Source organism: Micropterus salmoides, unplaced genomic scaffold (genome assembly GCF_014851395.1).
Source record: "Micropterus salmoides isolate LMB-PRFRI ecotype aquatic unplaced genomic scaffold, ASM1485139v1 Ms_hic_scaffold_1, whole genome shotgun sequence".
Taxonomy (NCBI): domain Eukaryota; kingdom Metazoa; phylum Chordata; class Actinopteri; order Centrarchiformes; family Centrarchidae; genus Micropterus; species Micropterus salmoides.
This window is the reverse complement of record NW_024040040.1, coordinates 34,014,946-34,029,889: the sequence shown is the minus strand read 5'-3', so window position 1 is coordinate 34,029,889 and position 14,944 is coordinate 34,014,946. Positions and strand designations below refer to the sequence as shown.

The 14,944-nt window shown below is 43.1% G+C and overlaps 1 protein-coding gene across 14 annotated transcripts in view; it reads left to right on the top strand.

The window, feature by feature from the left end:
* Positions 1 to 2,068: 2,068 nt before the first annotated feature.
* The window catches only part of ntng1a (netrin g1a), a 111,975-nt gene continuing 99,099 nt past the window's right edge, over positions 2,069 to 14,944 (top strand). For 3 of the 14 annotated variants that reach the window (XM_038724853.1, XM_038724844.1, XM_038724824.1), the window contains exons 1-2: positions 4,197 to 4,898; positions 12,800 to 13,476. In XM_038724853.1, the coding sequence (XP_038580781.1) occupies positions 13,228 to 13,476 (249 nt within the window). In that variant the 5' untranslated portion in view covers positions 4,197 to 4,898; positions 12,800 to 13,227. Of the gene's footprint in view, positions 2,428 to 4,191; positions 4,899 to 12,799; positions 13,477 to 14,944 lie in introns of those variants that run through there. The other 11 variants (XM_038724862.1, XM_038724891.1, XM_038724881.1 and 8 more) reach the window with 8 other exon arrangements.

Here is a 14,944-nt window from a genome sequence, read left to right as displayed (position 1 = left end):
ACTCCACTATTTCAAGGGCAAATATATTTTTATTCCACCACATTTATTTTACAGCTTAAGTTACAAGTTACTTTTTAGTTTTAGACCAGCTATAACATTAAACCGCTTCTTACACCTCTACACATCAGTAGGTGAGCACTTTATGGATAAAATATCCTTTTACCAAATGTATATCAGGATATTGATCACGATGTAGTGAATATATCAGTTGTTATCACATTGAGAAACCATATATAGATACAATAACCAGATCAGTGTCTGTTTCACAGGCTAATCCAGTGAATTAAATACATGACCACTCTCTGTTCTGCCTGTCCCAGCCCCACACACTCTCACACTTTAGGTTGATGACACAGCTGTATTTTACCACATAAAAGTGCTTCGAGTCCGCTTTCCCCTCCTCCCTCCCCGGCCAATGCTAACAAACACACTCCTCCGGATGAAGGCAACATTACCCTCCATTGAACAGGCGTAAAAATCCAATACCTCTGCGCCTGGCGTCCGCCTGACAGGGATGTGCAAAAACAGCTTTGCCCGTCTATTTTCTAATAACCATCATGCAATAAGGCAAGAATTAAAAAAAAGAGGAAACTTAACAACACACAAGACTAGAGGGGGGATATTGGAACATGAGACCACATGATTATTGGTGTCTATTTAACCCACTGATGGACATGTATGCACATGTGTGTGTTTCTTTTCTGTCTTTGTGTGCATGCATGAGTAATAATTGTCCTCCACATTCAAATACATCCTTCTTTCATTCTCCTTGCTGACCTCTAGCACGTCTCGTTTGACACAGTCCCACTATAACATGTTAATATACGTGAGACATATATGTGTTTATCCTTTTAATGGTGCTTGTCTCCATTTACAGAGTCGCTGTGCAAACGCAGTCTGCCTGAGCTTAGTGATCTTGGGCCCTGAAGGGAAAAAAAAACAGGACAGAGCTTAACAATCTGCAGATGAGCTTCAGACCTGTATTGTGAGTGAACATATTATACGGTGTCATTGTACTGAGTCAATAAGTGGGAATTAAATGTGCTCGTTGGTGGCTTTTCCACTGTGCACTCCTCTTTCTTGTTGCTGAGTGAATTAGATAAAAAGAGGTTTATGTCAAGCAAGTTGCCCTTGGGCTCACAGAGGAGGGAGAAAGAGAAAGAGAGAGGCAGCTGCACGAAGAGCTGTCTCCACAGCCACACTGTATCCTTAACCTTTCCACTGTGTTACAAGTTAAAGAGGAGTTCACTAAGATCTGAACTGTCTTATAAACCAAAATCACCGCATTCCTGGGTTTACTGATCAATACCAATGACTCAGTTTGGCTTGTTTTTGAGATTTCTGGCTTTCAAAACATACTCACTGACTCATATGTTGCCACCCTCTCAGCTGTAAGTGCTCAGAATTGGGACAAGTGAGCTACTGGCATCATATTTCTATTTTTATAAAAGCAAATTGAATACAATATTAGCTACAGCTGTACACTGTGCCAAAGAGGTGCCAATGTTCCAGTTCCTTTGTTGCAGGTCAGCGTTCATGTAACTATTTACAGCGCTTTTGCCATTTCAAACAATGCTATATTATTGTCAAATCAATTGTTATAAATTTGAACAATTGAGTCTAATATGATCAAGGTGAGTGACAGCCTCTATCTGGCAGCAGTTGCTCAAAATGCACACACATTTACCATAACTCTCTTCACTTTCTGTGTCCCAGAGAAGTGGGTTTACATCATTTGGAAGTTATTTTACCATCCTGAAAGCTTTGTCTTTCCTACTGGTTTGTGCAATAAAGCAATTTCTCGTCATGCCATAAAACATGTCCAACAAATTCCTCCTACTAATGCTGATGATCAGATGTGCCTGTGATCTCAGTGACTTGTGGCAAAAAAATGTGTGTCGGGTGGTAAAAATCCCAAACCCCAAGGTTTATCAAATAGGCTGATTTCTCTAGTTAAACATGTTTCGTTCACGGTTGCACTCAGCTGCGGCTCGCAGGTTTCAACAGAGAAATAAACTTCAGGTGAAAGTCAGTTGGCGGAGGCTCACCGCCTCATTGTGTCTGAGCGCAGTGAGTCTGGCCACTCTCTGCTGTCTCTGAGGCTCTTTGTAAGGAGCAACTTGGAATCTTATTTTTATCTTCTTATGTTTTTATCAGCCGCTACATTTGAACCAACTTCTTTTAAATCGCGTCATTTGCCTCGGAGGATTTTCTCCACCTGTGTGTCCTGCTCTAGGTGACGTCGCGCTGGTACCGGTGGCTCTCTCGTCCATTCCCCGGGAGCGGCGGAGGCAAGCTGGTCGCATCCAAGGCGATCTCTCCCGTTCCTGCGCCGCGCTAAGATGTCCCGTTTTAAAGAGGATTTATTTGACTGCAACAGGCTACACGACTGGCTGTCCTCGATGGTATGAAGCACTGAAGACCAAGGTGAGAGACTCAGGCAGCTGATTTCTTTTGATTTCATTAATCTCCAACCAAATACCGGGGCGCGTAAACTTTTGAAGCTTGCCACGACGCGCGCCGAGTGGGTGGACACACTGTGCGTCGTTATTAGAGAAAGTAAGGTTATTTTGTCTGCTTTCATTCAGTACAATGCCTTTTCCTTGCATGGGTTTGTACTAATTAACACAAGCCAAACGTTTGGCGCGGTACAACCAAAAGAAATCAGATGTTGCGAAATTATAGACGCCGCAAAGGAAAGAGATGTTTTGTTTCTTAGAGTAAACTGCGTTTTTCTTACAATTTTGAGCATTGCCCAACTCACCTGTATAAGAGAGGCTATTAAAGACACAAGGACAAGCTGTGGGTGCACAGAACCAAGGCGCGGTGTGTGCACTGCATTTCCACGTCTAAGTCTGCTGAAATGAGTCAGTCATGCTCTGTGCAGACAACACCACACATGATTATTTGTCATTTTTAAATATCACAGAGACAGCGCTCTTGTCATCCAATTGAATTTTGCTGTCACGCTGGATCTTTTACCTTTATCTCACCCTTTAAAACCAATCTTTGTCGGGTAAAAAGAAGAGTTGGACGCACGTTTTCTGTGAGGCCCGGCTTTATTTCTAATTCTAATTCTACAAGCACCAGTACAGGTTAGGGTGATATGTAGCGGGGGGCTTCCATGGGCCTTTAGAGGCTCCATACAGACTGTAAGCACTGACACGTTAATCTGTGTAGAGGCTTGTCAACCTGCTGCGAGGTTAACCTGTGCGCCAAGTGTCACAACCCGACTTCTTCCAACACCCGCCCCTCTCCCTCCTCTCACTCTGTGTTAACAAGACGGTGCACTCCCCGGGCTCAGCAATTTTATTGCAGAGTAGTGCCTACAAATGAGGCAGAAATCGTTTTTGCGCCATCCAATTTATCCGAGAAAACACACCAGTTTCAAACAGCAGATCTGAGAGTTTTGATGTGAAATAATAAAAAATGCAGGACTCCTTCTCCTTCATTTCATTAGGCCTTTTAATGCCCAATTATCGCAGTCATTTCACAGAGGATTGACGCCTTTTTCCTATTAGAATTATTTTATTCAGACGACTTCCTCCATTTACACCTATTTGCAGATTAAACTATACTTACTGAATAAGTTAAGGATAGTAAAACTACCTAAAACCAGGGTGGGGTCCTTTTTTATTTACATAATAGGGTTAATTAAATCACTTTTTGGAACAATTACCATTCTTAATTGATACCGATATTTACTTTATACGCACATAGGGGTGTGGCATTTCTCTCATCTGCGGGAACAGAAACACAAATACATCAGCACTTTTCTTCAAATATCTTTTTTATAGCAAACACATTGTTGGTTTGCTGCCCAGTAATAACCACCAAGTATAAGTCAGAGCTTTTCCTCCTATTTTACCCAGATGCTATCATCCCTTTGAGACTATTACCGCCCGCGTTTGTTGGATAATTTAACGCGATCAGGCGAGTCGGGTGAACTCCACCAAAGGAGGTTCAACTAAAAGCGATCCTCCTCCCTCCGGAGTTTCTAACGGGTCCCGAATGAGGACGGTGCGCGCGCGTTTTGTGTGTGTGTGTGTGTGGGGGGGGGGGGGGTTAAGTCGAGGTGGAGACAGACTGGAGGGGTGGGGAGAGAAACCATAGGTGTGCGGTGGGTGGGGGTGGGGGTGGGGGGGGGGGGGTTGCGTCTCATCTAATAGAGCCTGGGAGCGCATAATCTTCCCCGTCATCTCCGTCTGGGCGGTCGGTGCTGCGCCGTGCCAGGGAAACGTCCAGGAGAAGATGCGTTGAGGCAAGCGGATATTCTCAAGCAGCCGTGTCTAATTGGTGTGATTCATGTCCCTGTTGTGGCTGAAACCTATTCAGAGCCAGGGAGAAGGAAAGCGAAGACAGAGTGAGGACGAGATTCGCGCAGAGATCTGCACGCAGGAGTCTTTGGAAATGAAGGAATTATAAACAGGGCAAAAAGAGGAGGGACGCACGCCAGAGGGTCAAAGTTTCTTGTGCAGTAGTGTTTTTTTTTCTTCTTTTCGGTGGACATCACTGTGCCTCAGATTGACGCCGTGATGGAATGACACTTGGATAGAGGATGATAGACACTTTGGCACCGGAGCTCCTGCTCAGAAATCCTCCCGTTTACAGCAGGCAGGGTGCTGACCGAGCCCCCAGGACGGTGATCAGTCATTTGTTTTGAAGTGGCAGGAAGATCCTCCTCTTGATCGTTTTCTCCCCCCCTCTGTGGCCAAACACGAGTGAGGGATGGTGCGCGCAGCGATTCCTCAGAGACTGACGTGCGTACTCATCACGTTCCCGTTAAGGAGCGCATCTTAAAGAGCTCCATTCTTCATTCTTGTTCATTCTGCTACTCTGAACTTGTTGAACGGCGTTAACGAGCAGTGGGAAAGGGAGTAGAGGCGCATTCAAGAAATGTAAGTTTTCCCTTTTGCATGTAAAGTTTGATTCCTCTGTGTTGCAGAGTGCATCATCGTTAGAAGTTACTTGGCTCTGGCCTGGCTGCATTTATCTCCTGTAGTGCGGTGGGTGGGGGGTCTTTTTGTGAGTTTTCCTGCATAAACAACTTTTAAGACTTTCTGAACCACAAAGGAGGGGACATTAATATTTACAAACGACCTTGAATGCATCAAAAACTTCACGCCATTTCTTCATGCCATCTTTGGAGGCGCCCCCTTGTGGAACTTATTGCCAAATCGTTTCCTATCTATCGCGCATGTTTACGTTTGGTGCAGCCAATTGGCCTACCTTTAACACGTCATTACATGAGCAGCCTATTGCAGTTAGGTTTGTTTGGGTAGGCTACATGCTCTCAAGATTGCTTCTCTCTTTACACATACATTAGCTGCTCATTTAATTCAAACCTGATTGATTCCAGTGCAACCCAGTGGGTTTGACTTAAGGCAGATATTCTTTTACAGTCGTCTGCAGCTGTCTGTGCTCTTTAGTTATGGTTTTATTTATAATCTGCAAGAACCACATATTTTTACCTTGGCCTTGTATTTGGATAATACCTAACAATTATTCTTTTAAGGATGTGCTATTATTAAAAAATGATCACCCCTGGGTGCAGGGTTGAGGCTATACTGTGCATTTAAAGTTTCATATCACATTTCAAGTTGCAACATCCAGTCAGAGTCAGTCAGAGAATAATACTTTTAATGGGCTTAGTAATTGTGATTGCAGTCTTTTTTTAAGTCTTTACTCATTCGATCCCATATGAAATAATGACAGGTAATAATGACTCATCTTTTGTGTGTTAGCAGCTGTCACTTTAAACCATGTGGCAATTCCTGCCTATATTTCCAGCATGAGACAGCTACCTGGCTGAACACATTCTTTCAGCTAAAGTGGACATTTTGAGTATCCAGACATGTCACTGTGGTTGCACAATAATGTGCTAGCAGCTTTTAGGAAAAGTGTCTTGAATAATGCATATGGTGTTCCTGTGTCGCAAAGAGAAGCAGGCTTGGTGGCGAGGAGAGGCTGAGGGAGGGCGGTGGCGGCGTGATCTTGACTCACTGTCTCATTGGGTACCCCCCCCCCCCCCCCCCGTCCCTGCACTGCTGCAGCCTACATGTGGTACTGGAGTAACTGACGCCCGGGGGTGTTCAGCTCGACTTGGGGCAGCATCGCCACACTCGCCCTGTCAGAAGTGCTGCTCTTGAACACACAGAGTGCATGTGGCAGCTTCAGCAGCTCAGGGGAGAAGGTGGGGTGGATGGAGTTAAAGGAGACAGAGAGAGTAAAAGTGGATGTAGGCAGATGCAGCTGCTTGAAGCACGTCTTCAGCAGTCAGGAACTTGCTAGCCTTCAGAGGCCTGACCGGTCCAGATCCAGTGCACTCTGGATTTGAAGACAGGCTGCCGCCATGTCCTGTTAAAGGAATGATTACCTCAGCAGGGTTCAAGCATGGCTTATTTGATAGCTAGCACTAATGTAGCCTTTTTCCGGGAATAGTTTCTCCTGAATAGTTGTTTTTCACTTTTTCAGTTTCTTGTGAGGGTGGAAAAAGCTTTTTAAACATGAGAAACTAAGACTCTAAACTAATGAAATTCTTTAAGGGGAGACACTTTTTTTTTATTCCATGCAGGTTTCACACAGAGGCAATAATTTATCATATCTGAGGTAGAGAACAACCCTCAAAGCAAGCCTATAACTAGCCAAGGTTAGGCCAACTGAAACAGCCAAACTATTTGGCTAAGCCTATAGGGCCCAGCCGCAGCTTTGAATCCTTCTGTGGCTGCCCACCCATCACCAACACAGAGTCACTTAACCAGCTGTCTCCACCCATTTTCTACCTGTCATCATTATTAAAAGATCATAAGGCTGCCGAGTGAAGGTGGCAACATTTTAAGAAGTGGAAAAGAGCGCTAAGTGAAGGGCTGACTCGGAGGCAAGCCCCAGGGATGCGTTATAGGCGTGCTCGCTGTTCCACGGCAACACTGGCTGTCATGTTTGCAGGGCCATGCTCCACTCTCCATATGTTTATTCATGAGGACAGCGGCCCTATTGGCAGGTTGTTAACAGGCAAGATTAGGGATTCTGGAAAGGCAGGCAGAGAAATCTGGTGAGTGGAGCACAGAGACAAGGCAGGAGGCTTTTTTTTTCTGAAGCCGGGCCAGCTTCTATCTATATCTATCTTTCATCTGTTTCTGACTGTCTGCCCTCCTGTCTTTCTGCCCTTCTCTCTCCTGCTCTCTTGTTTCTCTTTTAGTAAGGCACAGGTGGGGAATATGAAACAGGTAGAGTAAGAAAAGATGAAAGTAGGTAGAGACAGGACAGAAGCAGGGTCAGAAATTGCCCTTGAAAGTGCATAAAATGCGTGAAATTAAAAATGAAAGGGGGGGAAAATAGCCTGGACATCAGTGGTAACCTTGTAATTATTCCACCTTACTCTGTGTGACTGGCTGTAGACATTTTTGAAATTTTGGGACATTTCCAATTTGTCGAATTGTTAAATTGTCAGGCAGGTGTGTAAGTACTGCCCCTTGTGGTGATTGGTGGGAGATTGTGACCTGAAAATTCTTTCCAGTGTATCCTGGGTGAGAAAAAATGGGGCCCTTTTTGATCAAAGAACGACTGAGAAATGCGGGACCCACACAAAGCACTGGTCAAAAGAAAAATAATCAATATGGGAAACAATTAAAAAGAGGTGGCTGGGGACAGAAAGAGGAAAACAAAACAAAACAGCCATTTTGAAATATAAAGATATGATTTTGCAGTTTGATAACATTGCCACTAAAAAGGTTCCAAATATGCTTTGAGTATGTTAATTACTAACCATGGACGACATGCCCACCTGCACCTTTAGGGTTAAAGTGAGAAAGAAGAGATTGAAAAATGGGTAGACACGAGGGGCGTGCTCCTTCATGTGTTCATTTGATGATGCGTGATGTACAAGAGCGGCTCCAGGGACATGCGTGTAACATCTCCCTTGTAATTTGGAGAAACACTCAGTAATGCTCGAGTGGCCCCGGGGGTGAAACGGAAGGGGACACCAAGGGCTGTTTTCTCAGCCCCAGAGACGGGCGAGTGGTCGGGTGCAAACCTCTCTCCCAAGTCCACCGGGCCTCGTGAAAGATTCATGTGTTTAAATATAAAATCAAGCTTGCTGTTTGCAGCACTGGCGAGTTGTTACCTACAGTCCCCTGTTGTTTCAGGCAGGCTGAGTGAACACCTCACAAACTGCTCCACTGTATGTGGTTTACTAGCAGACGGTGAAGGTCTACGTTGATATAATTGACATGAAGCTGCCAGTACCTGATTTTTTAAACCCCTTTGCTAGTATTCATTTGGCTGTTTTTAAATTTGTTGATTTTGAAGAAGCCAAAACATTCAAATATCCTGCGTTTCCACCCTAAATATTCTTTGCAGAGTGGAAAACATCTTAGATGACCATGACTCTCCACTGTTCTGCATCTTCAGTTTATTGTTAAAGTCTTCCTTTTGTAAATATCTTTAAAAGGTAGAACCCACTTTTGTTTCCCTCTTGCTGCTTTTACTTTATATATTATCTGCATGTCCTGTGTCTGTATCTAAAGTCCCCCTCCACTCAAAAATGTGTTTCTCTTACTGTTACTTCTCTTGGATTTTGTCTTCACATTTATCTGCTGCAATGGGAAAGGTTTCTCTGTGCTCACCTTGAATGTCAGTTTAAGATTTGTACGTATAGTGCGAGCAGTATTTTGTGGCATCACAACTGGCTTGGAAGTCGTGTTCCGGGATGCAACTCACAGTATACAAGTATGATGTGGAAACATGGAGCCTTCAGTGAGCATACTCTGTAGTTGTAGTTACAAGAGTGTGTGTCCAGTAGTTAAACTAGTGCCTATTAAAAGATTCTGCATTTTTAATGAGGGGGTAAGAATAGATTTTTCTCAGCACAAATGATTATTTAAAGCATTATTTATTATTGGTCTTAAAACAAACCTGACGGGGGAGGGGGGTTGTTTACTCAACTTTCCTGTTGTAAATATCTCTTAAAAGTAGTTAAAACTACAATTCCCATTGTTGTTACACCTTAAAATGTCAGATCTCTATTTTTCACATTTGACTTTTTCCACATGGTTCCTAATAAAACACCATAGCCATTACACCATTGATAAAAGGTGTTATGACAGGGAACGTTAATGTACATTATAAGCATTGCTATATTCACAATAGCAGGAAGGGGAAAAAAACATTTTATTTTAATTACTTTAGTACAAAAATTGTTGTCACCCTCCCTCACACCCTCCCATCGCTCTGTGCCAACCATGCAATATATATTCCTGTAAATGGAAGGATTTCAGACTTCCTGTGAGTGTGCCTCCTCTGATGTCCTCGGACCTTGATCGATGGTTGGAGGAATCTGTGCTAAAAAAAACAACATTTTTTTCCACTTAAAATGCACATCCACACTTCTTCCATCTGCTCTCCTTTTTCTCTCCCTCACCTCGTCTCCTTGGGGCGAGGGAGGGTTATGAGCGGGCAGTAATGAGAGGAAGGGGCCGCTGTGTCCAGGATGGCGGCATGATAACGACCCTGCGTTTGTGATGTCGATTGCTTGTTATCGAAGCCTCGCCAGCTCTTGTTGTCTCATTACCCATGACTTGAACCCCTCTTCATCCAGAGGTTGCACGTGAAGTGCTTGCACACACTTTTACACACGCACACACTTCCCAGCCATCCCTTTACTCTCCCCCTTAACACGGTAATATTATGTCTCTTAATGGGAACAGGGAGCTCGGTGCCAAGAGTTCCTCTGGATAATTGGCTGCTTTCTCACCTGCTGACATCTCCCCCATTGACATTCTTACATTTTACATTTAAGGTGCTTCATTTCTTTTCCCCGTTAACGTCTTCCTCCTGCCTCTGTCCTCTGACTTACAATACCTGCTCTAGTATTTTTTTGCATCGATTTTACATTGTCTTTCTCGATCATCTTGTGCAAAAACATTTCCAACCATATTGGTGTTGTAATGCTTATTTCTATTCATATGATGGATCTTCATTTTGCGCTAGTTTTTTTTTAAACAGCATATGCCATGAGGGGCAGTTAGCAAGATAATTCTTCAGTTTGCATCTAGTTTTAGACACGTTTTAATAATGTTCCTGCCTGTATCACCTTGTTTTCAGTAGTTTTACAGGATGTTGTTTTTTTTCCTTTGTGTGCATTTGCTGCTTTCTATAGGACATATTTGTATGCTACTAAGCCTTTGCCCCCCAACCTTGCCGGTTCCTTAAAATTATGGTTTGCATTGCATCAAACTGAAATGGATCTGAATGGCACAGCGGGAAAATACAGTAACAGGTGCAGCTGTACATCTATACTTTGGTACAACACGTCGAATATACATTTTGCAGAGGCTAATATTATCACATTCTTACATATATACATAAATGTGGAACAGTGCCAAATGTGCATTCACGTTGTAGTTTTTCAGTAGTGTCCCTTTATCTATGCACCCTGTCACTGTCTCTATAATGAAATGAATCATCTAGGAGGTGTGTAGTTGTTTTAACACGTCTTCAGGCGTCCGGTAGACCGATAGATGGGAACACAGCTCCTACTGTACCTTTATATGCAATATATTGTTTTTCACATATTGTCTTTCTCAGACTCTCACATTACATTATGTCACCTTGTCATTCTGCCACAGCTTGTGCTTGATAGTGCTGCTTTTGCACATTTTGTTCATGTGGAAATCCAGATTTTTTAAACATCTCTATAAACAGTAATCTGTATGTGGTATGTTACTATAATACAATTTTGTGTCCTCCCCCTTTTTAACAGATACTAACCCGTTTATATTTAATACCCAGTATCTAATCTAATCTAATCTAATCTAGTGATTAATGAAAATTTTTATTAATTAGCAATGTGTGAGTGTGTGTGTGTGTGTGTGTGTGTGTTAATAACACAATTTTTACAATAAACAAACACAAAGACTATCCACACTGTAGCTGCTAATTGATCACTGATGACTGCAAGGTGTTCTGGTCAGCACACACACACACACACACACACACACACACACACACTGACTCAGCTGACTGATTGAGCAGCACTAAAATGTCTACCAGTCTGTCCCTCCTGTCTCAGAGTATCGACTCCGGTCTCCATCAATCACCTGCTGCCAGCCGGCTGTTTGAAAGCTGGGAAACCTTCACTGTATCCATGGGCTCGCAAGCCAACCAGCTTACTGCTGTGCGTCTGGCCAGAGAGACATCAAGGTGTAGGCAGGTTGAAGACAGCCTAATTTAAAAGAAGGTCAATTCAAAAACAAAATGAGGAAAATGCAGAAAATATTTCTGATTAAACATACATGTTGTAGCCAGTGGAAGGAGCAGTAGGGAAACAAATCATAAAGCGGGGTTAAATGTTTGCAAGCCTGATGCCCAGCCATGTTTAAATAGGTGTTTTAATACAAAAACTTTAGACAATAGGAAAAGTGAGGCCACAGCCCACAATGGATGGCAGATATAAATGGATGCTATGTAGCCTGGGAAGTAAATCACTGTATGTGATATAGTGCAGTGTCTCCTGCTATGGGCAGCTCTAACCCTTAAGAGAAGAAACTTAGCACTAGTCATATATTATATATTTATGTTAACGTCTATTTTATCCTAAATTGCAAAGTGGGACTTTATTAAGTATAAGTGGCTGACTTTATCCTGTTTAAGTGAAATTCTGGTGTCTGGTATTTTCATTAATAATCAATATGTTTTAAATTAACTATGGATAAGATCACTGTGTATAATGTAAAAGGTGTCGCTCGTAGTGATGAACCCACAGAGAATTATTAACATCAGCTCTGCAGTTCCTCTCAGCTCTCTCCCTTTTTTTAGCATCTTTTAGCTCATTGTTTTGGTTTTACAGCCCAAAACCTCACTGTTTTGTTTCAAGCTCACCGCTCTCATCGGCTCTTAGTACACTGAAATTTAAATTTACAAATACATTTACACCAGGTGGAGCACCTTACAGTACTGCTCACTATGATTGAGAAAGCACAATCAGATCAAGAGAAGTTAAGAATCAAAATGTGTGACCATGCATAAAACATCATCTTTTATGATAATCGTATAAAAAAACAACAGTACACATTGGCCTATTTGTAAAGAGTATCTTAGGCTTCGATACATCAGTCCATGAATAGACATTTCACTATCAGCTTAAAGAAAGAAACTGAACACACACACACACACACACACACACACACACACACAAAAAGAATAAATTCAATTCAGCTTGTCATCAATCCAGACATCTACATCCATATCGTTTCTCTCAAGGAAGTTACAAAAGATGTCCCAAATCTTCCAAAACTTATCAAGCCTGTTTTTTGCAGTATAACTGATCTTTTCCAAAGCCATGAAAAATGCAATTCCCTTTAGCCATTGTGAAGTGGCACAGGGTGTATCTGAGTTCCATGAGGAAGCTATACATCGCTTGGCAAAACATGATCTTTTATGATCTTGATGGATACTCTCATTCCAGCTCACACTGTGAGGGGTATGTGAGGGTTGTGAGGAGTGTGAGGGGACGGGGAAAAGTGTAACACTGTAGGCTCGCTACCGTTGAGTGTGATCAGGGTTTGGTGTGAAAGCAGCAGGATCCAATTCACCCTGATGGCCTCACTATCTGATTTTCTGTGTTTTGATGGATAGCAAACACAAACATGGCACCCCTATCTAGCACCCACCCGACTTTCTGTTCACACATACACCTTCCACCCATGCTATACGGCCAGCTAATGTTCTCTCACTGTCAAATTCTATCCCCATAAGAGAGGTATATTCATCCCCCCTTCTTCTGTTTCTCGTTTCTCTGCAGCGCCAGATCACAACGCAGGACGAGGGCCATGATTGACAGCCGGGCAAGCTGAGGAGACCTGTCACTCATCTTCCTATCAGCGTGTCAGAGGGCTATCTCCTTTTCGCCTCCCCCCTCTTCCTCCTCCTCCTCCTCCTCCACTGTCCTCCTCCCTCCCTCGATCATCTCCTCTTATCTTCTCAATGGGCTGGTAACCTCACTGTCCCTCAAAGTTATCCACCACTCCAGAAACCCGAAAGAGACAGAAATAGTAAATAAACACAACAAGACTTCTAAACCAACCCTCGCTCCACCTGAGGGGAGTTTGGCATGCCTCCTAACTCCAGTTGAGTGAGTTGTAGTAAGTGAAAGTAGGAGAGGGATCCCTTGTTTGCGCACCGTCAGAAGGAGATACGGCTCCTTGAGAAGGAGCTGAAAGAGGACCAGTCATGCATTTCCATTTTGCGTTGATGCTGCAGGCGCTGTGGACCGGTGTTTGCCAGGCGGCCATGCAGCACTACCCTGCAGCATGGGGTCACTACGATGTGTGCAAGTCCCAAATTTACTCAGACGAAGGCTTAACCTGGGACTACATGGCCTGCCAGCCAGAGGCAGCAGACATGACCCAGTACTTGAAGGTTACTCTGGATCCCCCCAACATCACCTGTGGAGACCCTCCAGAGACATACTGTGCCCTGGTGAGTATGTGCAAAAGTGAGGAAAACCTCAAAATTTCCTCTTTTAAAAACCTGTACACCTAGTAAAAAAAAACTACCAAGGCATCTTCCTTATCTGTGTATCATGTGTCTGCTCGGCTTGTTCTGACCCTGCAGCTGTGACAGTCTCTTTCAAAGCCTGTGTGACTCAGATACGTAGCTGTGGCTGAAGAAATAGAGGTTTGGTGCCCATTGACGTCATGTTCTGCTGTTTAGAGAGCTGCTTCTCGTGTGCAGTGCAAACACTGATGTGCTGTTGATGCTGCTTACTTGCAGAAAACACTGCATAATGTGTCTTTACCAATGAAAACACACACACTCACCTCACCCCCACACACATCAGAGTCACATAAAAATAGAGTTCCCTCAATCGTTGTTATTTCAAAGTAAAAAGATGCCCCAGCACAGTTATTCCGTGGCATCAATGTGTGTCTTTTTGCAGAGCTGGACAAGTGAGTGGCCTGAAAATTCAGACAATGTCTGGGTGAATTAGTGCTCAGGTGGACTAAAAATACAACAGCATGTATGAGAACTTCAGTGCAGCACTATTTTCAGATTTTTGTTTTTCTCACGTTAAGCAACACCTTTTTGTATTTGTTGCTCAAACACAGTGGCCCAACATAATAACATTCAGCGTTAGCATTCATTATTGGTCCGTATGGTCATTTTCACTGTGGACTGTTTCTTTCCATTTCAGCGTATTTGCATTCCTGTGAGAGATCTGTGTCCTGCTGTCAGATTTTCTGGTGAATTTTGAGATAAAGTAGGTGGTGCCATTCTTGTGTCTATTCCACCACAGTGGTTGTCAGTGCCCCTGCTACCATCTCAGTTCTAGCTTTAGTTTTTTAGACATGCTAGCAAAGTGGCTGTATGGATGGCAATATCAGTCTGTTTTTTCTCTAGCACCCTCATGACATTTATGCATTTCAGTGAAATATCTTGACACCTACCAGAGAGATTGCCTTGAAATTTGGTACGAATATATGTATGTACCTTGGTTTTGACCAAATACCTGCAAAACTAATGACATCCCCATCAGGCTTAGCTGTACTTTGTGTTTAGAGCTAATAATCAAATGTTAGCGTTCTAACACGCTAAGCTAAGATGCCGAACATGGTAAACCATAAACTTGCATGATAGCATTGTCACTGTGCAACATTTAGCTCAAAGCACCACTGTAGCTCAGTACAGCCTCACAGAGCCTGTAGCATGGCTGTACACAAACCAGAAAATAAAGTTGTCTAATACCTCCGATGCAAAACAGATATTTTTTCCCAAAAAATAGATTTCATGGACTGGCAACAACTTAAATCATCACTGTGCTGTATGTATGAAAGAGAGACAGAATCCAAATAGTGTTTTTTGTATGACAAGATTTGCAACAATCAGCTAATTTTCTTAAAGTTGTTTTATGAAGAATAACACTTGATTCAATCTCCCTCAATTGGGC